The sequence below is a fragment of the Rana temporaria genome, chromosome 1 (assembly GCF_905171775.1).
Source record: "Rana temporaria chromosome 1, aRanTem1.1, whole genome shotgun sequence".
Classification (NCBI taxonomy): Eukaryota; Metazoa; Chordata; class Amphibia; order Anura; family Ranidae; genus Rana; species Rana temporaria.
The window spans coordinates 436,284,605-436,312,165 of record NC_053489.1 but is presented as its reverse complement, the minus strand read 5'-3'; the positions used below and the strand labels follow the sequence as shown (position 1 = coordinate 436,312,165).

At 43.9% G+C, this 27,561-nt stretch overlaps 1 protein-coding gene across 2 annotated transcripts in view; it reads left to right on the top strand.

The window, feature by feature from the left end:
* Positions 1-27,561, top strand: part of ADAMTS3 (ADAM metallopeptidase with thrombospondin type 1 motif 3) — a 332,671-nt gene that overhangs the window by 196,537 nt on the left and 108,573 nt on the right. For both annotated transcript variants that reach the window (XM_040326191.1, XM_040326182.1), the window contains exons 12-13: positions 6,868-7,013; positions 9,851-10,026. In XM_040326191.1, the coding sequence (XP_040182125.1) occupies positions 6,868-7,013; positions 9,851-10,026 (322 nt within the window). The remainder of the gene's footprint in view (positions 1-6,867; positions 7,014-9,850; positions 10,027-27,561) is intronic.

The window sequence follows — 27,561 nt, the reverse complement described above, 5'->3', positions numbered from 1 at the left end:
CAAAAAAATAGAAAAAGTACAAAAATATGATGTAATACACAAAAAAAGGAGTAAAAAACCCCACAAGTATAAAAAATACTATATTAAATAAACAAAACCACCCTAAAAATATATGACCTGCCCTGCAAAATAAAAGGGAAAAGAGTCGTTTTTTTCCCAATCAATTTTGGGCTAAGCAACTCATGCCCTGTACACACGATCGGTTCGTCTGATGAAAGCGGACCGATGGATTTTTTCATCAGATAACCAATGAAGCTGACTTTCATCAGTCTTACCTACACACTATTGGTTAAAAATCCGATCATGTCCAACGCGGTGACGTAAAACACAACGACGTGCTGAGAAAAATGAAGTTCAGTGCTTACAAGCATGCGTCGACTTGATTCTGAGCATGCATGGATTTTTGACCAATGGATTTCCCCACAGACGATCGTTTTTTTTCTATCGTTTTTTTAACCATAAGAAAAATTTAACAGGTTCTATTTTTTTTCAGCAATGTGAAAAAAAAAATGATGGGGCCCCCACACGATCGGTTCGTCCGATGAAAACGGTCCATCGGTTTGTTTTCATCAGACGAATTGATCGTGTGTACAGGGCATTAGTGTATTTGCTAAAGGCAAATCCACTTTGCACTACAAGTGCAAACTGCAAGTGCAAAGTGCACTTGACATTGAACTGAAAGTGCACTTGGAAGTGCAGCCGCTGTAGATCCGAGGGGGACATGCAAGGGAAATAAAAAAAAACAGCATTTTAGTTTGCACATGATTGGATAATAAAATCAGCAGAGCTTCCCCTCATTTCAGATCTACCCCTCAGATTTACAGCGACTGCACTTCCAAGTGCACTTTCAGTGCAATTTCAAGTGCCTACAATAATGTGAATTCTGACTAACTGTAATTAGTTACTGTAATTAGTTACTGCCTTTTTACACTTAACACTTTGCTGATGTGACTGAGCAGGATCAACATAAGCCTGTCACTGTTGTCCTTCTAAAAATATTAATTGTCTTTCTGTTATATTGACCAACTAGCTTTGATTTCATTTACTTAAAGTCAATAACCTGGGACAAGTATACAAATCAGGCAAGTTGCAGAGAAGGCAAAAGTTCATATCTGCATACTTGTTCTGGGTCAGTAATTGAAAGCAAGAAGATGAACATTATAGCCAGGCAACTAGAATTTTCAGAAGGGGCTATCATTAGTTCCCCCATGCTCCCAAAATTACAGATTTACTTAAATTCCTAAATCTGGGCACCTCCCTTTTCCCCAAGGCCAAACAACACCCTGAGAGGATTTCCTCTTTATTCTCTTATTACTCTGGTGGAAGGTAGATCCTAAAAGCTGCAGAGACTGTAATGAAAAGTGGGCATTAACGTAGTGCCCGCAACATGGGATTGTGGTCGTCAAAAAAAAAAAAAAAAAATTAAAAATGTAGTACTGACACTTTAAGGCTTATTATAAGAACATGTGTGTCTTGGGTGGGAAAAACGTGTTTCTGAGCGGGAGAAACCCATTTTTTCCAGTTAAAATACACGTGCGGGGGGCTATATATAAGCCCACCGCTCTGAGGCAAATCTCAAGCTGACCTTAAAACGGCGTGGTGTGCTCCCCCTTCCCTCCCACGCTGTCGCAGCACCGGTTATGGGGTTTGTCACCCTTGAATCAAGGGGGGACTTTGTATTTATTATTTATGGTATTCGCTCGAGTTCTATGACTGAGCGAGATCTTAAGAGTTAATTTAAAGTTTTGAAAGTTTTACTCAATAAGAATTTAAATAATAATAAATTAAATTATTTATGCTTATATTCTATACCAATAAAGGTGCCGCGGCCAATTTTTACTACCAAAAAAATATATATATTTATTTATCGATAAAGGTTATTAAACCTATTTGGGTGTATTGCGAGTTTTATTCATTTAGGTATTTAAGTTAGTTATTTTGTACGGCCTACACTCCCATGACTTGATACTGCTCTCTGCTGCATTCTTCTTTTAGTTTAGGGATAGGGACAAAGGCCCAGATTCACAAAGGAGATACGACGGAGTATCTCAGATACTCCGTCGTATCTCTGAGTATCTATGCGACTGATTCATAGAACCAGTTACGCATAGATATCCCTAAGATCCGACAGGTGTAATTGTTTTACACTGTTGGATCTTAGGATGCAATACCGCGGCCGCCGCTGGGGGGAGTTCGCGTCGTAAACCAGCATTGGTTATGCAAATTAGGAGTTACGGCGATCCACAACGGTTTTTCGCGTTCGCTACGTCGCCGCTAGTCTAGTTTCCCGTCGCAAAGTTAGTGGTCGTTTTGGGTGCCTTAACTTTAGACAGCAAACGTATTGCTGTCTAAAGTATGGCCGTCCTTCCTGCGTCGAAATTTAAAATTTCACGTCGTTTGCGTAACACGTCCGGGAATACGGAAGTACGCTACGCACGTCGCCGATCGCAAAAATTACGTCAGTTCGCGCAAAGCACGGCGGGAATTTCAAAACGAAGCATGTGCAGTAGGTCCGGCGCGGGAGCGCGCCTAATTTAAATGTTACCAGCCCATTCGATTTGGACCGCCTTGCGCCGGACGTATTTACGATACACCGCCGCAAGTTTCCAGGTAAGTGCTTTGTGGATCGGGCACTAAAACTGAAAACTTGCGGCGGTGTAACGTAAACGGCTTACGTTACACGGGCGCTATTGTACCTGAATCTGGCCCAAAGCTTCAAAGACCTGGGCTTACAGCAAATTGGTTGAATGACGCTGAGCATTATTCAACCTGGATGAGGTCCGGCACAACATTGTTGGATCAGTCTGTGGAAGACAGGTCCAGAGAAAATGGTGTCTTGGAGCCATTGCTTTCATTGCATAACCATTCTGTTCCACCAAATTTTAAATTCATTACCTTGCTTCAAATGAATCATTTTAATTTATAATTTCTGTAAACCAATTGTAATTTTACAAAAAAAAAAAGTCCATAGTATTTCTATGCAAATTATCACTTTAACATTATTATTGTATTCGGAATTAGAAATGATCAATGCAGAATCTTGTTTACCATTGCCCAGTCAATTTCACTTACAGCCACTCGAAGCCAGACCGGTACAGGCCTAGCCAGGCCACTTTATATATAGTGCTTTGCATTCCAGTAACAAAGTTAAAATGTATTCCTATTTGGCAAGGCTGGTGCCAATGCTATTCCATATAAGCAATCTCTTTGCATATACCATCCTAAAATAACAAACCTTTAACTGAAATGACATAATGATGGTGGCTTCAGCTGCACATCTTAACCTGCCAAATACAAACTCCTGCTGCTTTATTGGAGATTTTTCCTGCCAATATTAGATGGTATTTTTATTGCTATTAATTATATGGATATTCATATTTTTACAAGGATTAATTATATGACAGCTTACCTTTTTTATTAGAATTTTTACATGGATTCCCGTATTGGCTAAAGCGAACCTGGTAACTGTTTGGAATATTGTTTTTGCAGACTTTCATTTTACAGTTCACATGTAAGTGGTACAGCACCTCCATGCTTTATATCACTCAAGGGTACCTGGGTTGGCGGCACTTATTGAACTATTCTCTGCTTTATAGACCAGCACCTAGTAAAGGCTGTACAAGCCTGCACATAAGACCACACAAATTGGAAGAAATAGTGTTTTGTTTGTTCCAAACAGTTTTGCATTACAACATAGACAGATAAAAAATATTAAATGCATATTTAACTTTAAAGAGACCCTGCCTACAGTTGTACCCTGATAATCTGTATTTGGTGTACTTACAAAAGTGTTGTCTGCTGCACCAATTTCCTAAATATATATATATATATATATATATATATATATATATATATATATATATATATATATATATATATATATATATATATATATATATATATATACTGGGGCAGATCCACGTAGAATTGCATGGGCGCAAAGTATGTGAGATACGCTACGCCGCTGTAACTTACTTTTTGTAGCTTCGAATCCAGAAAGAATTTGCGACGTAAGTTACGGCGGCGTAGTGTATCTCTCGCGGCGTAACGGCACGTAATTCAAATCGGCGAGTAGGGGGTGTGTTTCATTTAAATGAAGCGCGTCCCCGCGCCGAACGAACTGCGCATGCTCCGTTCCTAAATTTCCCGGCGTGCATTGCGCTAAATGACGTCGCAAGGACGGAATTTTTTTTTACGTGGACGTCAATTACGTCCATCCCGATTCACGGACGACTTACGCAAACAAAATAACATTTTTAAAATTATACGCGGGAATGACGGCCATACTTAACATTGAGTACGCCACCAAATAGCAGCTTTAACTATACGCCGAAAAAAGCCGACTAGAGACGACGTAAAAAAATGCGACGGCCGCTCGTATGTTCGTGGATCGTCGGAAATAGCTAATTTGCATACTCGACGCGGAAAACAACGGGAACGCCACCCAGCGGACGCCGAAGAATTGCATCTAAGATCCGAAGGCGTACGAAGACGTACGCCTGTCGGATCTAACCCAGATGCCGTTGTATCTTGTTTTGAGGATTCAAAACAAAGATACGACACGGAAAATAGAGTAGATACGCCGGCGTACTCTCTTTGTGGATCTGCCCCATACTGTATATATTTACACAGTATATAGCTATGATATAGGAGTAATTTTTCTAACTTGATTAATCAATACCAAACACGTCAGTTTAAAATGGTATAATAAAACTTTCTATGTATAGTTTTTCGGACAAATACCAAGAAAGTTTTCATACCTGTTTATTATGCAGTACTTTTCTTGATTATTCACAAATATAGGTGTAATATTCTGATCTGTATTAAATTGATTATGTATATACTGTATGTTCAAATAATCACATTGGGAAGGTATACAAGGTGGCAATATACCTAATTGGATTTATTTCAAAATTCATAACTTTATCAAAAAACATAAAAAATATACATGATTTCTTTAGGAGTCTCATTGAGTCTGAAAATATCTGTGATCAAGGCACTACTTTTACACATTCCATCTCATATACTTACAGCATATACAATGATTTTTAACAGACTGAGATAATATAGGAATTTATGGGAAGATGCTCTATAGGTAAATTTTTTTGAAAAACAATGGAAAAGGGCTTGCACTTTAGCACATAAATGCTCTATCAGCACTTGGCTACAAGAAGCTTCTTATAAATGTCTGCCAATCAGTGCCCACCACAGTGGCAATCAGTTCCCATCACAGTGCCAATCAGTGACCTACAGTAACAGCTGTCAGTACCTCATCATCAGGATGGCCCATCAGTGCCACCTGTCAGTTCCAATCAGTACCGCCTATCAGTGCCAATCAGTGCCACCTGTCAGTGCCCACCAATGCCACCTATCAGTGCCGCCTATCAGTGCCCATCAGTGCTGCATATCAGTGCCCCCTATTGGTGCCCATCAGTGCTGCACATCAATGCCGCCTATCAGTGCCCGTCAATTCTACATATCAGTGCCTCCTCATCAGTGCCCATCAGTGCCACCTTATCAGTGCCAACTTATCAGTGCCTATTAGTGCTGCCTCATCAGTGCCCATCAGTGCTGTCTCGTCAGTGCCCGTCAGTGAAGGAGTAAACAACATTTTAAACCAAAAGAAATAAAATTGTTAAAAAATAAATATATATATCGGTCTTTATTCGTTTGTTTAGCAAAAAATAAAATACCCAGTGGTGATCAAATACCACCAAAAGAAAGCTCTATTTGTAGGAAAAAAAATTAAGAAATGTAGTTTGGGTGCAGTGTTGCATGACATTGTCATTCAAAGCAATGAAAGCTGAAAATTTTCCTGGGTGAATGTGACCGTTATTGAAGTGGTTAAAGATGAGGAATAAGAACACAGTGCCAACTTTAAGTAATGAGCTCTTTATTGTGGTGACTGTGTATGGTAAACAAGGCCAGTCGTACAGAGTATGGGCCAGATTCACGTACCTCCGCGCATTGTTCTGTCCGGCGTAGCGTATCTCAGATACACTACGCCGCTGTAACTTTCAGCGTATTTTCCGTATCCTGAAAGAATTTGCGCCGTAAGTTACGGCGGCGTAGTGTAACTGTATCGGCGTAAGGGCGCGCAATTCAAATGGATGAGATGGGGGCGTGTTTTATGTCAATACGTCTTGACCCAACGTAAATGCGCCGTCCGTGGGGATATCCCAGTGCGCATGCTCCAAATTAACCCGCAACAAGCCAATGCTTTCGACGTGAACGTCATTCTACGCAAAGCCCTATTCACGAACGTTTTACGCAAACGACGTACACGACGGAAAATTCGACGCTGGCCCGACGTCCATACTTAACATTGGCTACGGCTCATATAGCAGGGGTAACGTTACGCTGAAAAAAGCCTTACGGAAACAACGTAAAAAAATTCGCCGGATGTACGTTTGTGGATCAGCGTATCTAGATAATTTGCATACTCTACGCGGAAATCGACGGCAGCGCCACCTAGCGGCCAGCGTAAATATGCACCTTAGATCCGACAGCATGCTAAGACGTACGCCAGTCGGATCTAGCCCAGCTTCAGGCGTAACTTGTTTTGTGGATACAAAACAAAGATACCCCGGAGCAACCTAGCAGTTACGCGGCGCATCAATAGATACGCCAGCGTAACTGCTTTGTGGATCTGTTGTTATCATTCCATAAATTCATTAATTTCTGCTATCATATCGTAACATATCATATCCATATGTAATCTTTTGTTTAATGTCCACATTTTCTATACTGGTTTAGAATGTATTATTTGAACATGTTTTGCATCAGTTGTTTTTTCTTTGATAAATGTTATAAATTTAAATTTAAACAAATAATCCCACTGAACTATTTTATTATGTTCTTTTCTAGTGGTGCTACAAAGGTCACTGTATGTGGAGAACCACTAACCAAGTCAAACAAGATGGCAATTGGGGGGCATGGTCAAAATTTGGATCCTGTTCAAGAACTTGTGGTATTGGTGTCCGTTTTAGAACACGTCAATGCAATAGTCCAATGTAAGGGTATATGTACATTTAAACCTTTTTACGAGTTTTCTAGATATGCTTCTTTAGTTTACTGTGTCTCCTTATAGGGTATCATTTCCTATTAATTACACATGATCCTGGAGCCCGATTTTGGCAGCATCTCTGTCAAGTTAAAATTTTGACATCAACATAGCTTGGAGCTTCCCTTTTTTATGTAAGGGACTCTGTCACGTTTTCTAAGGATGCTTTTATAGTTTACATTTTCTCCCTTTTTTTTTTAATTCCCATTGGTTTCACCTAATAATGTCCAATTATGGAATGGTTTCTAGAAAGAGGCACAAAAATTTGCCCACTTTTACTATCATTTCCATAATGTGACATATTTACCCATTTTAACTACCTAATGCAGAGGTCAGCAACTAGTCAATCATGACCTACCTGTCGATCATGGACACGGTAGGGATTTTAGCTTATAGTGATAATAAAGACTAATACAATTTAGGTTACAACTTTGCTTAATCTGTCCTCATGCCCACTCTGTCCACTGTTTGTAAATGTGTTCTGGGTAAATACCTTTTTATTAGCTTCAGCTTCACAAAAAAACAAAGCCAGGGATAAATCCAAGGAAAAAACAAGCTTACTTACCGACCAGCCCATAGACAACTGAATCAACCTGTCTAACAGTATGCGTAAAAAACAGGGGTTTAGTCTGCAGATATTTGTAAATGCATGCGTAAGCTACAGAGCCTCGCCAAGGCACCCTGGTATCTGTAGTTCCTATCACTAACTAATGAGTGACTCCACAGTGGAAGCACGTGCATTCTGATGGATAGATGGAGGGTAGATGGTCTGAAGGGGAGACCACCCCTTCTTAAAGGTGCAGGAACACACTGAATGGCCAGTTATAGGTGGGGGCAGTGGCCCCCTTTTTGTTCAGCTTCACATAACCTGCAAGCTGCGACTCCCCTGTGTCAGCGAGCGGCTCAACAATGGGACTGAATTTCCAGAATTGTGATATCATCCCCTGGCTTACATTGCCCCTCCAGTTTTACTGCTCCCTCCTTTCCACTGCACAAGGGAGTCGGAGCTTACAGGTCACATGATTGATTCACCACCAGAGAATATTGGTAAAATTCCCACACCCACTTTGCCTTTTTGTCTTTTTAGTGTTTCATTTACTTTACTCTTGCTAATCCTATCCCATCTGAATTAATCAGTTTCACCTCTTCCTCTTGTCCCTCTCGATAATTACAGTTTATTCAGTTTGCAAGCACAAGCAATTTTAATTGCAGTGTAATTAACCAATAACTTATTCCTCATTATAAGCTATAAATTATTATAAATGATTATAAAGATGATGTCTTATGATTACATCTTTTTGCAGACATTGAAGTCAGGAGTATATAATTAAATGATTGCAGTGCTGAAACTGGAATCTGGGATCTCCAGCTATCCGTTATGGACCGTTTACTGCAGCATAATGAAAAAATAAATGTGGCTGCCACATTTCTATAGGCTTTTATGTGCACGATTCTCATTAAGGGCATACATTATCAACCAGTTTTACAAACATAATGGGACTGATTTACTAAAACAATATAAAAAAAGAAGAAATAAACCATGATGGAACACTTAGATCGTGGGCCAGCATATGTGCAAACGTACGTTAATGCATCACTGAACTTATTTAGCTAATTGCACAAAGATATTCAATGCGTATGGTGGGGTACTAGTTCTCCATGCACATTGATCATCCAAATAATGTTGTCTTTTCCTTATGTTCCTAAAGGGTAAATCACAGAAAGTCTACACTAATATTTTGTTGAAAATAAACTAATTGGTAAAACAAAGAAACTAACACGAGGGGTTTTCCAAGCAATAAAATGTGCCTGTGTCAAATTAAAAGGCTAGAGTTTAATTACCCTATTCTATCATAGGAAAATTCTAAGTGCCATCGCTAGCCTCCTTCTAAAAATATTATTTACCTGACTAATACATGTTGTTAACAAGCAAATAAAAAATCTTTAAACCAAGACCTAATGACCCTTCTAGCTGTAGGCACTTTGGAGTGGTTTAGCTAAAACGTCTTTATATTTGGCCCCCAGTATTCCTGTACTCTTTCCTGTGACACCAAAGGACCGTGTGCCATTGTTTTGACACATTAAAACTTTACTTCTTAGTAGATTTTTGAGTTACTAGAATTTTTAGCAACAAAGGGAATCTAACAAAAATCCCTTTCACACAGACTTTGCAATCAGGTCTGCCTGTTGGTTTTTTAGGTGGGCCTGATTAGGTGGGTCCATGCATGTAAACAGACTTACAGACGGTACAACATAAAAAAGAAACAGACAAATACTTTATCCTTTTCTATTTTTTCAGACCTAAACAGATAAATCCAGCCACCCATTAGGCCATCACAGTCCACTGTCAAAATGTGGCAAAAACTGAAGGGGCTTGAATGTCGCAAAACTGACATTCCTGCCGCTCAGCTCTGATTTAGCAGGTTATATGCTGATAGATCATCCCTTGTTGAACAGAGTAGAACACTCCCAACTGAAAGGGCCCTAAGAAATTATTGTAGAGGTCCCATTTTTTGTCTGGGTGCCTAGATTTTGCACCTAGGCTCTAAAAGCATAAGCGTGTCTTAATTGCCAATAATCCTCCAAAAATTTCAAAAACATTAGGATGTAATTTAGAAAAAGATCAACTTTCGGATAAAGTGGCAATTTCCCTAATATTAATGTAATTGTTGCGTGGAAATATTTCAAGAAAAGTATTTACAGAAAAATGTTGCTACATTCTTAACTTTTGTAATTGATTTTGTTGTTACACAATTTATCTCTAATCATGTTCTTTGTTTTTCTTAGGCCAGTGAATGGCGGCCAAGACTGTGTTGGACTGAACTATGAGTATCAGTTGTGTAACACTGAAGAATGTCCTAAGCACTTTGAAGACTTCAGAGCACAGCAATGTCAGCAGAAGAACTCCCACTTTGAATTTCAGAATTTAAAACATCATTGGCTGCCCTACGAGCATCCTGATAGTGAGTAAATATGTTTAATTGTTATTAAACATTAGACTGCATTAACAATGTTATCTGTATTTATTGTGGGAAAAATACTTGATATTTGGAAAAAAAAATGTCAGCAAATTATAATAGTAACCAAGAGGAAGTTACAGCCACAGTTAAGAGAAAGATTCATTTTAGTGCTACAACCCCTATTCCACACTTAAAAATATGAGACTCAAGTGCTTGTGCTTGGGCATGGACATACTGTCCAAGAAACTGTAGAAAATAAAAGTCTTACACCAAGTCATGCTGGAATAAAATCTTGTCCTTTATTGAAGATCCATCAAGACATAAAAATAATCAATTCCTACAGTGAAAACGGACACATTTCACCTGTATAGGCATTAATCATGTAGCACCCTCCTAGGTAGGTGCTAGATGAAAATGTAGATTTTGGTCTTTCTGCTTACCAGGAAGATTGTCAAGAAAACTTAGAGTGCTCTTTGCCTACCAGGAAGCAGGATCTATTGGTAATGTCTGCTCATTGTGCTCAGGTGCAGCTCAGCTTGTCTGAATGTCCCACACTGGTCCAATAGGGAGGCATATTGGACAGTGGGAGGGGACCTGGCAAGTGAGGGCACAGGCATTGTTACATCCCTGGCTATTGGCAGAGGAAAGTGCCTCAATGCATGCTGGGATACTGTATAAATGGCAAAGGCACATATGCTCGGGGTCTTTTAGCTGGAGAGCGGGGTCCCAGAAAGAGGGGTCAGCTGCCCCTCCTCTGTAGAAATTGTCATGCGGTCTTGGGTAATCGACCTAAGGGCCTGAAGTCAGAGAGGTGCCAACCCCAGAGGTTCTACAGAGCTGACTAGAAGGGGGACACCAGCAAGGATCTGATTCTGCCTACAGTTAGTACAAATCTGTGTCATGGGGCCTGTCATTTGAGGGCCCCCCCCCCCTGAGCTAGAAGAGTCAGTGGACATGTGTCAGTCAAGGGGATGCTAGAGAGTGTCCTGAAAATAAAAGTCTGCTGCTAGTGAGAGCAAGAAGACTTAATTCCTCCATACATGTGTCAGTATGGCTAAAGCAGTGTGTCTGCTTCCACAAATCTTCTAGTAAGGACAAGTGAGAGTTGTCCTTATCTACTGTGAATAGCTCAATATGGAGTATCCCACTAATCCCTTCTCCCAATCAAGTTCCAAAATAAATATGCAAAAACACAAATACCTTGGACTGGTCATTGAGTACCGAGCAAGTAAGGGGGGGAGGGGATAAGTGAAAACCCCTTAGCAACTGGCTGCAGGTAATCAGAGGGAGGCCTAGGAAGTCAACACACAGCAAGCCCTATGGGGAAAGTGCTGCAATCATAGTCAATCAGTCTCCCCCACAAAAAATATTGAATACCAGATCCTTTAAGGAGGCTACCTAACACAAAATAAACAAAAAAGTGCGGGGTCTCTCTAAAATTCCATATTATAGCCCTAATCTGAGCATGCAGTTTGTTGACTGGCCAGAAAAGGAGGGGGAAAGGAATGCACACCCCCCTTGTTCACAATAATACCAGGTCACATGCCCTGGTAAATCACTTTGTCCCCATGTTGATGAGGACAAGGTCCTCTTCTCACAACCCTGGCTCCAGTTGTTGTGGAGATCTGTGGGCGGGGGTTTATCAGAATCTGGATGTCCCCTTTACTAATAAGGGTGTCCCAATTCCTTTATTAGTAAAAAAAAAATCACCCTAAAAAAGTCCCTCACTGTAAATCATGGGTGCTCAAACTGTGGCCCTCCAACTGTTTCAGAACTTCAAGTCTCATGATGCATTGTAAGCGACTGACAGTTACAAGCATGGCATCATGGGATTTGTAGTTCCACAACAGCTGGGGGCCACAGGATTGAGCACCCTTGCTGTAAATCCATTATCAATCACAATGCCCCCTGATGAGCCAGTGCACACAACCAATCCAAATAGTACTCATAGCCAAAGGCCAGCTCCCTGAGCTGTAATCAGATATACAGTATAGGGCAGGGGGTGCCCAACCAGTGGCCCGGGGGCCACATGTGGCCCGCAGAGCCCTCTGATGTGGCCTGCAACCTCCTGCTTTGGGATGGAATAAAATAGAATAGAATACTGTTATTAAAGATACGTTTATTACTAATATCACAGTGTATATATGAGCATATCTATTATGCAGTGGTTACTGGGCTGCTTTCAAACTGATCAGCAGGTGCAGAGAAGTGCACCTGTGGGTTACATGCACTGAGCCATAGACTTCTATTACCTGGGAGTTTGGTGTGCTGAAAGTAGAGTGGGCTCTATAGATCCGAGTGGGCTGTTATCCACCCACTCCTCTCTTTGTGGCCCGCGATCAGTTACCAAGTCGCTTAAGTGGCCCTTGCTCTTCAAAAGGTTGGGCACCCCTGGTATAGGGGAAGGGGAAGGGACAGGGATGATGGTGACATCATTGCCAGTGGCCATATCTGTGAAGCAATATCATTACCATTCCCACCCCTTTGTTTAAGTGGCAAGGATTCTCAGTGATGTCAATGATTCCTAGAAACACAGCTGGTGTAAGCACCCGCAACTTCCATAAGAACCAGAGAAAGCGGGAAACTGACGCTTATATAACTGGAGACCAAATGGGTAAAGGTGCAGAAGTTTTTGCTCATCCTTAATCACCATAAGGTTGTTTAAATATACCATAGACTGATGTAAAAGTGTCACATATAAGAACTACTTGGATTCTTCACACACATTGGAAATAGCACAGCTTTCATTAATTTGGCCATTATGAAAGTTAAGAAATGTTGTGCAAATTCTTTATTGCATTGCCCTAGTATTTTATCAGTATAAGGTTAATATGCAGAGTAGCAACTATCAGTCCTCAGGTGACATCAAAGCGATAACTTCCAGGGCCTTCTAAAAAATTGTTACACTAAATCTGGAGGCAAATATAAAATTGTCATAGGTAAATCTGCATATTTATGATAATTTTAGGCTGAATATTTAATAATGGGTTATCAGACAGTAGTTCAAATCCCCGGTCTTATCTATATTGTGAAAAGGATTATGTTTATGATTATGAGGATTAGCAAATATACTTGCAACTTTGTGTATCTATTTTAATTTGCTTTTGGCAGATTGTAAGCAAGTAGTCAAGTTTGAAGTTCTGATTGCATGAAACTTTGCTACTTTGTCTAACAACAGATATTTTAAAGTTGTCCACTGAAATGATTAACATTACACACTGTTAACAAGTGTCTTAATGCTATTTTAACCACTTGACCTCAGGAAGGTTTACCCCCCCCCCCCTTCATGACCAAGTAATTTTTTGTGGTAAGTCACTGGCTTAATTTAACTGACAATTGCACGGCCATACAACACTGTACCCAAAAGAAATTTGTATATTTTTTTATATATTATTTTTTTTAACTTTCTGCTAAAAAACATATCTAATAAAAAAAAAATGTCTTTATAAATTTAGGCCAATATGTATTCTGCTACATATTTTTGGTAAAAAAATCCCAATAAGCGTATATTATTTTTTCATACCAGTAATGGTGGCGATCAGCGACTTATAGCCGGACTGCGATATTGCAACAGACAATCAAATAAACTAACTCACACTTTTGACACTTTGTGGAAACCAGTGACACTAATACAGTGATCAGTGCTAAAACTATACACTGTCACTGTACTAATGACACTGGCAGGGAAGGGGTTAGACATCTAGGGTGATCAAAGGATTATGTGTGTGCCTAGTCAGCATTTTACTGTACTATGTGAGCCGATTTTTCTCAGGGAAATTGTGGATTTTATTCCCTGTTTTGCAAGAACAGAAAATCAATCCCTTCCACCTGTCACAATGGAGATCTGCCTTGTTTACCCTGATGCCTTGATGGCAAAGCTCTGTTCTGTGTCTTTGTCTGGCGATTGGTGGGTGCCGGTGCCCTTCACCCACAGAATGGCTTCTGTTGTAATGAATCACAGCTGGAGCGGCCCGCTGTCGGCATGCACACACTGATTCTGCACAGGAAGGCCGTAAAATCTGATAGGGCACTCCTTAAAGCAGAAGTAAACCCAATCGATTTAACAGTTTCAAAAAACAGTTACATTCCCGGCATGTTCCAGAAATTTAACTGTCACATTGGTTATGCTCTTAACCAAACTGTCAAACCATCCAATAGCTGGTATCATAACTGATCCATGTGCCAGCATCATGCCAGGTGAAGATTAAAGGGTTAGTAAAGGATTTTTTTTTTTGCTTTAAAATAACAAACATGTGATACTTACCTCCACTGTGCAGTTTGTTTTGCACAGAGTGGGCCCGATCCACGTTTTTTGGGGTCCCTCGGCGGCTGTCTCTGTCCTCTCCGCAATTACTGACCACAGTCATGAGAGAGCTCGCATGGTGCTGAGTAATTGCTGGCGCGCTCCCATGATACAGCGAGCGGACATAGCAGCTAGCTGTATCACTCGGCCTGCCAAGGGCAGCGCCAGCCAATGGCGCTGGCGCCAATCCATCCGCTCTAGCCAATCAGCGGCCAGGCTGACCGGCGAAGAGGATCTCGGGACCACGCGGGACTTTCGAGGGGTCAGGTTAGTATAACGGGGGTTTGGGGGGGAGGCAACATCCAATGTTTTTTTTTCACCTTAATGCATAGATTGCATTTTTTTCTTTACAACTCCTTTAAACAAAGGCTAATATGACAGCTTTCTTGGCTGAAAATGATAGGAGGGTTTACTTCCACTTTAAGACTACTTTCACACTCTGACCGTTTGAACGTTAGCGGTAAAGTGACACTAGTTTTTGCGGCGCTTTACCGGCACTGTGCGGGCGGTGATTTCAATGGCAGGGGCGGTTTAGGAGTGGTGTATACACCGCTCCTGAACGGCCCCAAAGATACTGCTTGCAGTATTTTGTTTCCTGTCCTGCAAGCCCACTGCCCCAGTGTGAAAGCAGTGTGGGGAGATTTCCTCTCATTTCCTGTTGCGTATCCAAAACAAGAAGTAAAGGAAAAATCCAGCAGTAAACTGATAATCTGATTTATTATTATTATCTCTCTCTATCCAAAATGAAAAAAGAAAATGGCTATACATACATTAGGCATTTGAGCAAAATTCAACCAGGGGCAGCCCGTTTCCTTTTTAAGCACATGATTAGAGCCAGAGGCTCTGCTTGGCTTCCAAAAAGGGTGGGCTCGGGGCGCAAGCACTGCGCCCCAAGCCCACCCAGTTGTGTGACAATAACAAATGAATATTCACTATTTTCACACTAAATCTCCTCCCGCCAATCAGTAAGCGGGTCATGAGGCCCGTTTCCCGATTGGCTAAAACGACAAGCGATCCTATTGGACCACGACGAGGAGAGAGGAGGAGGGGCGAGATGTGGAGGCCGCCGGAGTGCAAGACATATCGAACAAACATGGGAGGGGGGCTGTGGGTGCATTGTTTGACCCCCCCCCCCCCCCCCACCAAAATATACCACCAGCCGCCACTGCATTCAACTATAACAAATAATTATAGACCAAAAAGTTAGACCCGTTTGTGATATCTGTGTGTTTCAGGTCTTTGTTTTATGTACTGCTCTCTGCATGACGAATCTACAGAAATAGTTTAAGTTATCTTATAAACATCAAGCTAGTAAGTTCACTTGAGCAGAGAATTTGTCTGAACACTAAGGCCCCATACTCACGAGCAAACATGTCTGCTGAAACTGGCCCGCAGGCCAGTTTCAGCAGACATGTTTGGTCGTGTGTGGGCGCGAGCGGGCCGAATTCCAGCAAACATTTGCCCGCCGGGCCTTTTCCCAGCAGACAAATATTCCTGGACTTGTTTTAAAACAGTCCGCTGGAATTCAGCCCGCTCGGACATGTACGGTCGTCAGTACAGACCTACCGTACATGTCCAGGCGCCCGCCGTCCCTCGCATGCGTCGAATGACTTCGACGCATGCGTGGAAGCATTTTAAAGGCGGGCCGCCCACGTCGCCGCGTCATTGTCGCGGCGACACCGCGTCATCGACGCGGCGACACCGCGGACACGCCCCGCGTATTGTTTACGCGCGGACTTCTGTACGATGGTGTGTACAACCATCGTACAGAAGCCCTCTGGCAGACATGTATGGTGGAAACGGTCCGACGGACCGCTTTCACCATACATGTTTGTCCGTGTGTACCCGGCCTTAAAGTACCATAATATTTGTTTAAACATACCATAGACTTAGAGGTAAAAACAAAACGAAGTTGATATAACAAATGGATTATAATTGAAAAATGGAGGGGGGTTAACCTTTTTACATAGCTGAGTTTATGGGAGTATAACTAAATTATTACTCACTAACTACAAAGTATAAATTGAGTTTTTCTTAGCTTGTGACGGAAAATATTAGTTATATGAAGACAGGAGGCGAGTATCTTATGCATTATCTTTCCTTTAATAATGCCCACAGCAGAAATACAACTTTAGTGGATTTTAGTAATAATAAAAATAACTTTTAAAACAAACTACAAGTCCCAGCAGCCCCTTGGGCCTATCAGCCAATCACGTGGTCTCTGCCAGTATATAAGGGGCTGCCCCTTTAATCACTTCCTCTTTCTTGGAGCGAACTGCCAAAGACTTGAAACCGCGACTTCAATTCCAACTAGTCTTCTGACCATCAACGATTTGGATTCGGTGAGTCGAGTAAGTAGAGGTCCCAACGGGGACAACAAAGGAGATCCCTCCGGAAAACTGCTCAGCCTGTGGCTCGCGTGTTGCGGTCCTCAATAACCTGGAACAATATGAGAAGAAAGACCATGATAGGGTTGGGTCGGGAGGGAAGATACTCGCCTCCTGTCTTCATATAACTAATATTTTCCGTCACAAGCTAGGAAAATCTCAATTTATATATCAGACAGGAGGCTCATATCTTATGCAAGTTCAAAGTCATACATAGATATAAATACAGTAACAACCAAGTATACGTCTAATTAATAACCGAGTCACAGAACCGACATAGATACGTGTTCCTCCGGTCTAAAGTAGAATTGGCGGAAGGTGGATTCGGAAGACCAGTCCGCCGCTCTCAGAAGATCCGAAAGCGAACCTCCCGAGGTGATTACCTTCGTAGCCATAGCACCCCTGGAAGAGTGTGCGCCAAATCGTGTAACGTCAATCCCAGCCAAGTCCATGGTGGATCTAACCCACCTGGCCAGAGTGGCCGAGGAAACCGGCAGGTGTGGGCCGACAAAGGAAATAAGGAGTTGGGATAGAGACGGAGACCGAAGCGGGGCCGTCTGCAATTCATACGCTTGTAAACAGCGAACCACGCATAAACGTGGGTGCGATGGGAAAAAAGGATAGAATACAGATTGTATCCCTGTTTTTGTCCTACGAACTACCGAAAACTGCACGCCTTGAGGTGAGAATTGGCGTCTGGATATGTCCAGGGCTCTGACATCGGATATGCGCTTGATGGAGACAAGGCATAAAAGGATCGTAAGCTTAAAAGACAACAGTTTTAGCGGAAGCGCGTCGTTGTCGTCCCATGTAGAAAACATGTTCAATACCCTGGAGACGTCCCAGGTGTTTTGATACCTGGGGCGAGGAGGACGTTGGAACCTAACGCCTCGCAAGAGACGACACACCACGGGGTGTTTACCCACTGGGAGGGAATCTACCGGGGAGTGGTAGGCCGAAATCGCAGAGCGATACACGTTAATGGAGCTATAAGATCTCCCGGATGCAAAGGAATCCGCCAGATAGTTAGCAACCATTGCTACAGGTGCGTGAACGGGATCAATTTTCCGTTGATCACACCAACGTACCCAGGTTCCCCAGGCTGATCGGTATGCCGATCTAGTCCCGGGGGCCCAGGCCAGGGCGAGAAGGTCCCTAGCTGTTCGTGAAAGGTCGCTATCTGCGCCTGACACCCCAAAATCAGCCAAGCGAGGAGGTGAAGGTTGTGATCCACGACCAGAGGGTGGGGTTCTCCTGCAGGGTTGGAGAGGAGATGGGGGACACGGGGAAGCAGCCTGGGAAGATCGACAGTCATTCCCAGGAGAAGGGGAAACCACGGTTGTGTTGGCCACCAGGGAGTGACCAGCACAACTGAAGCCTGTAGGTTTGCCACCTGCAATAGGAATCTGAGGATCATGGAGAAGGGAGGGAACGCATAGTGTGTCCCTCGCGGCCAAGTCTGGCGAAGAGCATCTATTGCCAGGGCTACGCGAACAGGTCCACGGAAAAAGGCCCCCACAACCGGACCAGAGAAAGGAATACCGTCCGATCCAGTCGCCAATCGCTGGAATCTGTGAGGTATCTGGAATTCCAGTCCGCGATCAAGTTCGAGGCACCCGGAATGTATTCCGCCAGGGGAACGACGTTGCGTTCCAGACAGAAGTGCCAAAACTCCTTTGCCAGATTCGCCAGAGCTTTGGATCTGGAACCTCCTAGGCGGTTGACGTATTGGACTGCGGTTACATTGTCCATCCGCAGCAATACGCAACAATTGGAGGCGTTTGGAAGGAGACTCTTGAGGGCGAAGAAGGCCGCCATGAGTTCCAACGCATTGATATGAAGCAGAGACTCCCCTGCGGACCATGTCCCTCCTGTGGTGGATGTTCCGCAGCGAGCCCCCCAGCCGTGTCGACTCGCATCCGATTCTATAATGTAATCCGGATTGGAGCTGAAGATGGTTTTCCCGTTCCAATCGATGGCGTGACTCAGCCACCAACGCAATTCTACTACTGCTTCTGCATCCAGAGGTACTTCGTCTGCATAGCGAAGACCCTGTCGCAGGTGGAGCGCTTTGAGTCTCTGAAGAGCTCGGTAATGGAGGGGAGCCGGGAAGATGACCTGAATAGAGGCCGATAAAAGTCCTACTAATCGGTCCAAACCGCGTAAGGATACTCGCCGTTTGTACAACACGGCACGAATCTCCTTGCGGATAGTAGTTAGTTTGGCTTTGGGTAAGCGAAGTATAGAGTGTTTGGTGTCCACTAAGAACCCCAAAAACTCCATCTCCTGTGAAGGGGTCAAGATGGATTTCTCGTGGTTTATGACGAAACCTAGTCCCTGGAGCAATTTGACGGTCCAGGTGGCATGGATCATCGCTTGGTGGTGAGATCGGGCCATTATGAGGAGGTCGTCTAGGTATATGATTAACCGAACGCCCCTGCTCCGTAAGGCCGCCACCACCGGCTTCAGCAACTTGGTGAAGCACCACGGGGCGGAGGAGAGTCCGAAGGGGAGGCAAGTGAACTGCCACAGCCTGTCTCTCCAAAGGAACCGCAGGAGGTGTTGGGAAGCAGGATGAATGGGGACTGTGAGGTAGGCGTCCTTCAAGTCCACCTTTACTAGCCAGTCCTCGGGGCGTAACAGGTCTCTCAAATAGTGGATCCCCTCCATCTTGAAATGTCGGTAGACGACATGTTGATTGAGGGTCCTTAGATTTATGACGGGGCGAAATCCGCCATCCTTTTTTCTTACTAGAAAGAGGTTGCTGAGAAACCCTGGGGAGACAGGGTCCACCTCTATCACGGCCTGTTTGGTAAGAAGGGCCTGAAGCTCTAGGTCTATGAGTGTTGAATTTTTGGCATTACATTCATTTCTGGCAAGGAGTACAGTTCTATCTGATATCCTGCCACCGTGTTGAGTATCCAGGCGTCTGCCGTAATCGCAGACCAAGCGTGGATAAAATGTCTCAACCTTCCCCCCAAGAGAATGTGACAAGAATTCGGGTGTGTGACACTCACCGGTATTAGGTCTTGAGCGGGGGTAGCCTCTCCCTCCGCGTCCTCTCCAGGGTCGTCCGCGAGGTGGGAAGAAGGGGGCTGGTTGTGCCACCGGGATTGGATAGGATTATGGAGCCTGGCTATACTGAGCGGGAGCTCTAAAGTACTGCCTGCCTGCGGAATAGCGACCGGCAGAACGGCCCCTGTTTCTGCCGGCCCTAGGAAAAATTTTGGCTGACCCTGCCTTTTTCAGGGATGATTGGGCCTTGTCCAGACTGGTGTATAATCCTACCATCTTATTAATGTCCTTAATAAGAGAATCGCCAAAGAGCATACCTTCGGCTGAAGGGCCCGGTTCTGAGTCTGCGAGGTGGGCCAATTGAGGGTCCAACCTCATCAGGATGGAGCGGCGACGCTCCGTGGAGCAAATGGTATTGGCGCAGCCTAGTAGACACACTGTTCTCTGGGCCCAACCTCTAAGTTGGTCCAGGTCTACAGGGGTCTCCGTGGAGGAGGCCTGTTCGGCAATGTTCAGTATTTTGGTGACTGGGCCAAACAGGTCGAGGATTCGATCCTGAATGGACCGGAAGGATCTTTCAATCCCCTTTTTGGAGTATTTACCTTGTTTGGTAAGGTACCTGAGAAGTACCGGGTCTACCTCTGGGGTGACTACCGTCTTCTTCGGAATACAGGGACGGGGGCACTCCGCCCTCAGCTTACTGCGATTATTTTTATCCACGGACCTACGGGCCCAGTACTGAATATATTGGGTCACCTCCGGGAGGGGGGCCCATTCGCCAGAGCGGGGGTGAGAAATCCCTTCTGGGTCGAAGAAGGGTTCTCCCCTGGCGTCTAGGATAATTTCGCCCTGGGTTACAGGGGTGGCGTTGTCAGGTGGCGCCATATGCCCACTACCCTCGTAATCCGTATCTTCCTCAGACTCGTAGGCGTCTGACGCCTCAGATCCTGTGGACGAATCTGATGTGTCCACAAAGGAATCTGGTTTGGTCCGTTTGGCGGACTTCTGCCTCTGCTTTTGCTGCTCCCCGAGGCTCAGGGGTCGGTGAGAGTCTGGGAGGGTAGTGGGTCGGCAGACCGGGTTGGGTGCTGCCTGGGGCACATTATTTACTTCCCCTGCCGGGGAGTCGTATGTTGTGGGAACATGTTTGCGCTTGTGTGTCGCTTTGCCCTTTGTGGGCGGTTCACCACGGCCTGGGGGTCCAGGCATGACAGGTGCAGCCAGTTGTGATACAGGGGCGGAAGCCATGGCTATTTGCACCGAGTGATTTATTAATTCCTGTATCTGGGCAGCAGTAAGGAAAATAGGGTTTTGGGGGGTAATATTTCCCTCAGCTGGCATGGTAGTGAATTCAGAGCAATCTTCATCAGCCATGATGGTTTCTCTAATGTATCTGAGAAGTGCAGTATTAGGAAGGGTATATATATAAATCTATCTATGCGCTCAGCGGTATCGACAGATACTGTGAGTATCTGTCAGAAGGCAAGGCGCGGAAGGGGTTAATCGATTTTTAGAGTATATCTCTATGTATATTTGTGGGCCGCAGGGGATACTCTGGGACGTCCTACCGTACAGCCTGTTCACTCCACACTGGAGCCGCGGCGTACGATAGGAAGATCCCCCGTTCAGGAGGGCGTAATCTCGCGAGATTACGTCTCCTGCATGCTGGTAGGTTGGAGCGGAGCTCCGCCGGGCACGCCCCCCGCAGCGTACTGATCGCTGATAGGAGGCTTGTGTGGCTTGCTCGACACGCCCCCCCCAGAGACACGAGCGACTGAGGGGAAGCGCGCGGAGCGTGTGAGGAGACAGGAAAAGGCGCCAAGCCAGGGAGAAATGGCGCTGCCTGGAGAGATTAAAGGTCTAGGGGAAAAACAACATTAGGAAGTTTACTGTTAACGCCGCAAACTGGTCGTTTGAGCGTTGTTAATAATAGAGGTTCACTACCTTCCCCAGAGCTATGATGATAGACAAAATATATAATTTACCATAAATGGGAAAAATACATAATATAGACAATATCTAAATGGATGAGAAGCGTGGAGGGAACAAGTCCCATCCACGAATCCCAATGAAATTACAATCTATGAATAACTAATATATCAATCTATAATTAGTACTCATTTGAATAGTACTTATCTGATTTCTTGCTGTGAGCAGAAAGAAAAGAGGAAGTGATTAAAGGGGCAGCCCCTTATACTGGCAGAGACCACATGATTGGCTGATAGGCCCAAGGGGCTGCTGGGACTTGTAGTTTGTTTTAAAAGTTCTTTTTATTATTACTAAAATCCACTAAAGTTGTATTTCTGCTGTGGGCATTATTAAAGGAAAGATAATGCATAAGATATGAGCCTCCTGTCTGATATATAACTACATATTTTTTGTCTTATTTAGTAAAGTAATGATTTGCGGAGCCTGGAAAAAATCCAACTGTGCCGTTTTCCCCATGCTGTTTGAAATTGAGGATTTTATACAGTAAAGTAGTACCCTTGGCTTTTTTTTTACCAATTAAGGACCAAGCCTCTTTTTGACACTTGTTGCTTACAAGTTAAAATCATTGGGCCAGATTCACAAAAGAGATACGACGGCGTATCTACTGATACGCCGTCGTATCTCTGTTTCTAACTATGCGGCTGATTCATAGAATCAGTTACGCATAGCTAGTCCTAAGATCCGACAGGTGTAATGGACTTACACTGTCGGATCTTAGGATGCAGTACCGTGGCCGCCGCTGGGGGCATTTCTCGTCGTAATCCAGCGTCGGGTATGCAAATTAGCACTTACGGAGATCCACAAAGCTTTTTCCCTTCGTGAAGTCGCCGCAAGTGTTAGTTTGCCGTCGCAAAGATAGGGCTACTTTTACAAAGTGTAAAGTTAGTACACCATGTAAAAGTATACCCGTCTTTCCCGCGTCGCTGTCCAATTTTTTTTTACATTTTTATTTTTCCCGCCTCATCTCTTTTTTACCCGTCGCGATTCACAAAACCTCCGCGCAACGTAACTTTGCGCAAAGCACGTCGGGAAAATAGCGTCGGGAGCATGCGCACTACATCCGGTGCGGGAGCGCGCCTAATTTAAATGGGACTCGCCCCATTTGAAGTGGCCTGCCTTGCACCGGACTGATTTAGGATACACCGCCGCAAATTTCCAGGTAAGTGCTTTGTGGATCAGGCACTAACTTGTGTAATTTGCGGCGGTGTAACTTAAATCAGAAAAGTTACGTTGCGCCCGCTGGTTGGGAATCTGGCCCATTATTTTTTACTTAGAATCCCCAAACTTCATATATATATATAATTTTTTTTCTAACACCCTAGAGATTAAAATGGCGGTCGTTGCAATACTTTCGTATTTACGCAGCAGTCTCAGAAACGCGCTTGTTTTGGAAAAAATACACTTTTTTGAATAAAAAAATAATTGTGAAAGATAATGTTACGCCGAGTAAATTGATACCCAACATGTCACGCTTCACAATTGCGCCCGCTCGTGGAATGGCAACACACTTTTACCCTTAAAAATCTCCATGGGCGATGTTTAGAAATTTCTAAAGGTTACCAGTTTTGAGTTACAGAGGAGGTCTAGGGCTAGAATTATTGCTCTCATCCGCAGATAAATCCCAGCGATAGATCCTATGGTGTGTACACTCCAGCGGATCTGTTTCCGCGGATATTTCTCCCCTGGGATGGATTCCAGCAGATCGAATATTTGCTGACATGCTAAACAAATCTATCTGCTGGAATCCATCCCAACGGATGGATCCGCTGGTCTGTACAGACTCACCGGATCCATCCGTCCGAAGGGATCCCCCGCATGCGTCGTAATGAATCGACGCATGCGTGGAATTCCTTATATGACAGCGTCGCGCAAGTCGCCGCATCATAATCGCGGCGACGGCGCGACACTTCATCGCCAGAGGATTTCGGCGCGGATTTCAATGCGATGGTGAGTACACTCCATCGCAGAGAAATCCGCTGAAATCCTCGAGAGGATTTATCCGCGGAAACGGTCCGCTGGACCGTATCCGCGGATAAATCCTCTCGTGTGTATGGGGCCTAACAATCGTGGAGATACCTCATATGTGTGGTTTGAACATTGTTTCAATATGTGGGAGCTACTTGTGTATGCGTTCGCTTCTGCGCGCAAGCTCGTCGGGACAGGGCGCTTTAAAATGGTTTATTTATTTTTTCTTATTTATTTTACATTAAAAAAAAATATTTTGACACTGTCTATTTAAAAAAAAGAAAAATGGGTCACTTTTATTCCTATTACAAGGAATGTAAACGTCCCTTGTAATAGAAAAAAAGCATGACAGGTCCTCTTAAATGTGAGATTTGGGGTCAAAAAGACACCAAAAGGGAATAATAAAAATAAAATGTCACTTGAAAATAAATAATTTCTCCTTTAAGAGCTATTTGACGTAGTTTCCGCTCTCCCATGCTATGGAGCCGAGCGGTGGCCATATTCCCCTCAGTTGGCATCCAGGCATCCACGGGAAAGGACGCAATCATCTGTGCAGCTACCGGCGAGTCCGGGAAAGTGGCAGAGATGACCGAAGCATGGTGGGAGGGGGGTGGGCACCTCTCCTGCCGCCGATAAAAGTGATTTTGCGGCGAATCCGCCGCAGAGACCACTTTTATCTTACAGAGAAATGCACAGCGTTCATTCCCGAATATATTGGGTTATGCTGCCATAACCTCAGTATTTAGCGCCAAACTACCGACGTAAGGTACGCCATTTTGCATGAAGTGGTTACGTTTAACACATTGAGCACAATAAAGTAAATATTCCCCAGTAAGTAAACTGTTTGTTAAAAAACATACCCCAACGATGGCAGTTTACAAATTTCAATGCGGCTGGCTCCTGCTCTCTCAGTGCTGCTTCCCTGAGCTTCCAGTCTTTACAGGAAATAAGTGAAGACCAAGTTTAATAAAAAAAAAGACTAAAATGGGGGTTGAGGAAGAGGGTTTCAATGAAAGTAGGAGTCAGCAGTACAAGGATCACTTCAGATTAATAGTAAGTTATATCCCTTGTGCTTCATTTTAACCATTTGCGGACCGTTCATGGTCGTTGTAGGTCGGTATTTTGACGTAGAATACCAGAGTTATGGCAGCAGATAGCTGCCATCCCCGGTATCCTCTTCAATGGTGGACGGTCCTCTTTTGGATGAAAGTGGTCTCCATGGCAGATTTGCCGCAAGATCACTTTTCTGCCACGCTCTAGTTGTCTCCACCGCTGGATGCAGAGTGAGGGAAATGTTGCCCCCGCTCGGCTCCATACCATTGGATGATGGAAGTGACATCATCAAATGTCTCTTCCGCTAAATGGTCTTAAAAGGGAATTTTTAAGACCATTGAATGACAATTGCGCGGTCATGCTACACCGTACCCAAACAATTTTTTTATCATTTTGTTCCCACAAATAGATTTTCTTTTGGTGGTATTTAATCACCTCTGCGAGTTTTATTTTTTGCGCAACAACTAAAAAAAAACAATAATAAAAAAAAAGTTTTTATTTTTTTTCTGTTACATTTTTTTGTAAATAAGTAAATTTTCTTCTTCAATTACGGGCACTGATATGGCTGCACTGATGGGAACTGATAAGGCGTCACTGATGGGCAATGATAAGGTGGCACCAATGAGGTGGCACTGATGATGGTCACTAATAGGCGTCACTGATGGGCACTGATCGGCGTCACTGATTGTTACTGATAGGCGGTGCTGGTATGCGGCACTGATGGGCACTCATAGGCGGCACTGATGGGCACTCATAGGCGGCACTGATGGGTACTTATGGGTGGCACTGATAGGTGGCACAGATTGGCACTGATAGGTGGGCACTGATGGGTATGGATAGTCACTGAGAGGTGGCACTGATGGACACTGAGTGGTGGCAGTGCTGGGCATCACTTTTTAAATGTTTCCTATGTTTTGCCCATGTTGCCAGTCAGTGCCCATTTGTGGACACTGATTGGCATCTATTGCAAATATTTTTTTAACATGTGGATGGCCATGTGGTACATACCTGGCCATCCACGTTGCCCCAGTCCCTGGTTGTCCTGGTGGCTTCCCTGGTGGTCCAGTCTGGGCATCCGTGGGGGGGCTACGCTGATTAACAATCAGCGTATACCCCCCCTGTCAGGAGAGCCGCCGATCGGCTCTCCTCCACTCGCGTCTGTCAGATTCGAGTGAGGAAGAGCCGATCAACGGCTCTTCCTGTATACATCGTGATCAGCCGTGATTTGACACGGCTGATCACGTGGTAAAGAGCCTCTTTACCCACAGGCGCACGCCGGCATGTTATCCTGCTGGACGTCAATAGAAGTCCAGTCAGGATTACAGAACCACTTCCCGGACGTCAATTGTCTATTGACCGGGCGGGAAGTGGTTAAATGGTCATATTATGACAACAGTGTTTATTTAAGGGGTAACCCAATGTTAATAATTCAGTTTACCAAAAAACAGCTTTCAGCATAACATTAAATGTAAAACTTAACAAAATGATCCAATTCCAGATCTCAATCGCCATGTCTCTTCATAATGGAAGACAAACCCCTACTACTGTAAGTAGCATTGTGACATTTACAAATAAATAAATAAACAAAAAAGAGGGAGGGGGTGGGAGCGCGGTCAGGTTCTCTTCAGGGGGCTGGCAGCTGCAGCAGAACCTGGCTCTTTATAGGAAGGCAGAGGGCACGAAAAACAATATCAAAGCCTGCAATGTCCCCGATTTCCCCGCTGGTTGGAAGCGTCCATCTTCAGCCCTCTTCCTTCCGCAGAAGGAAATTTCCGGATCAACAGGTCTTTTTCTGTTCTTGCAGGGTTAAAAATGAAACATCAAAATTGGCAGGTAAAAGTTTGGGCCTTTTCCAACTGATCGATTGTTAGGTTGGACAATGTGTGTTACCAAAGTTAAAGGAAAAACACCGGGCTGCATGAATGTATAACTAATGGTAAAACATTATTTTTTGTTTTGGATAGAGTGGAGAGGGATTAGAACACCTGTCAGGCTTTTATTGCTGTCTGTGCCCCCGCTAGGGAGTTTCACCCTCTCTATTTGGCCAATCAATGAAAGTGAAAGTAAAAAGATAATCCCAAATTTTGGGTTGTCCTCATGACAGGGATAGAAGGGATGACATCCAATGGTGGCACTAGATCTGCTGACAACCAACAATTCCCTCACCTTGAAAGGATTTCCACTTGCTTCCTGTTTTGGCCATAGAACAGGAAGTTAAAGTGGATGTAAACCCGATTTTTTTTTTTTGATGTCACAATGTACAGTATAAGATTTCCTATCATCTGTACCCAGTCTTGCCACATAGAGTTAATCCAGCTCTGAGCAATCCTCTTTTATTGTTCAGTGAAATAAAACAGAGAAAAACCTTAGTCCGTTCCACCCCCTTGCTGTGAGTGACAGGTTATTTACATATCTCATGCACTAGCCTGGAGACGGGCATTATTTTTTAATTCCCACCCCCACTCCTTTTCTGAAGTCATGTGGTTACTTTTCTGGATTTTGACTGCATGTTACTGATCATAGCAGAATATAGTGTAAGGCCTCATACACACGACCGAGGATCTCGACGGGCGAAACACATCGTTTTGCTCATCGAGTTCCTTGTTAGGCTGTCGAGGAACTAGACGAGCCAATTTTCTCCATTCCCGTTGAGGAAAAAGAGAACATGCTCTCTTTTTGGCTTGTCGAGTTCCTCGACAGTTTCCTAGTTGAAAAATGTACACACGACCGGTTTCCTCTAGAAAAAAAAAACCCAGCAAGTTTCTTGCTGGTTTTTGCCAAGAAACTCGGTCGTGTGTACGAGGCCTGAGGAATACACAGGAAAAA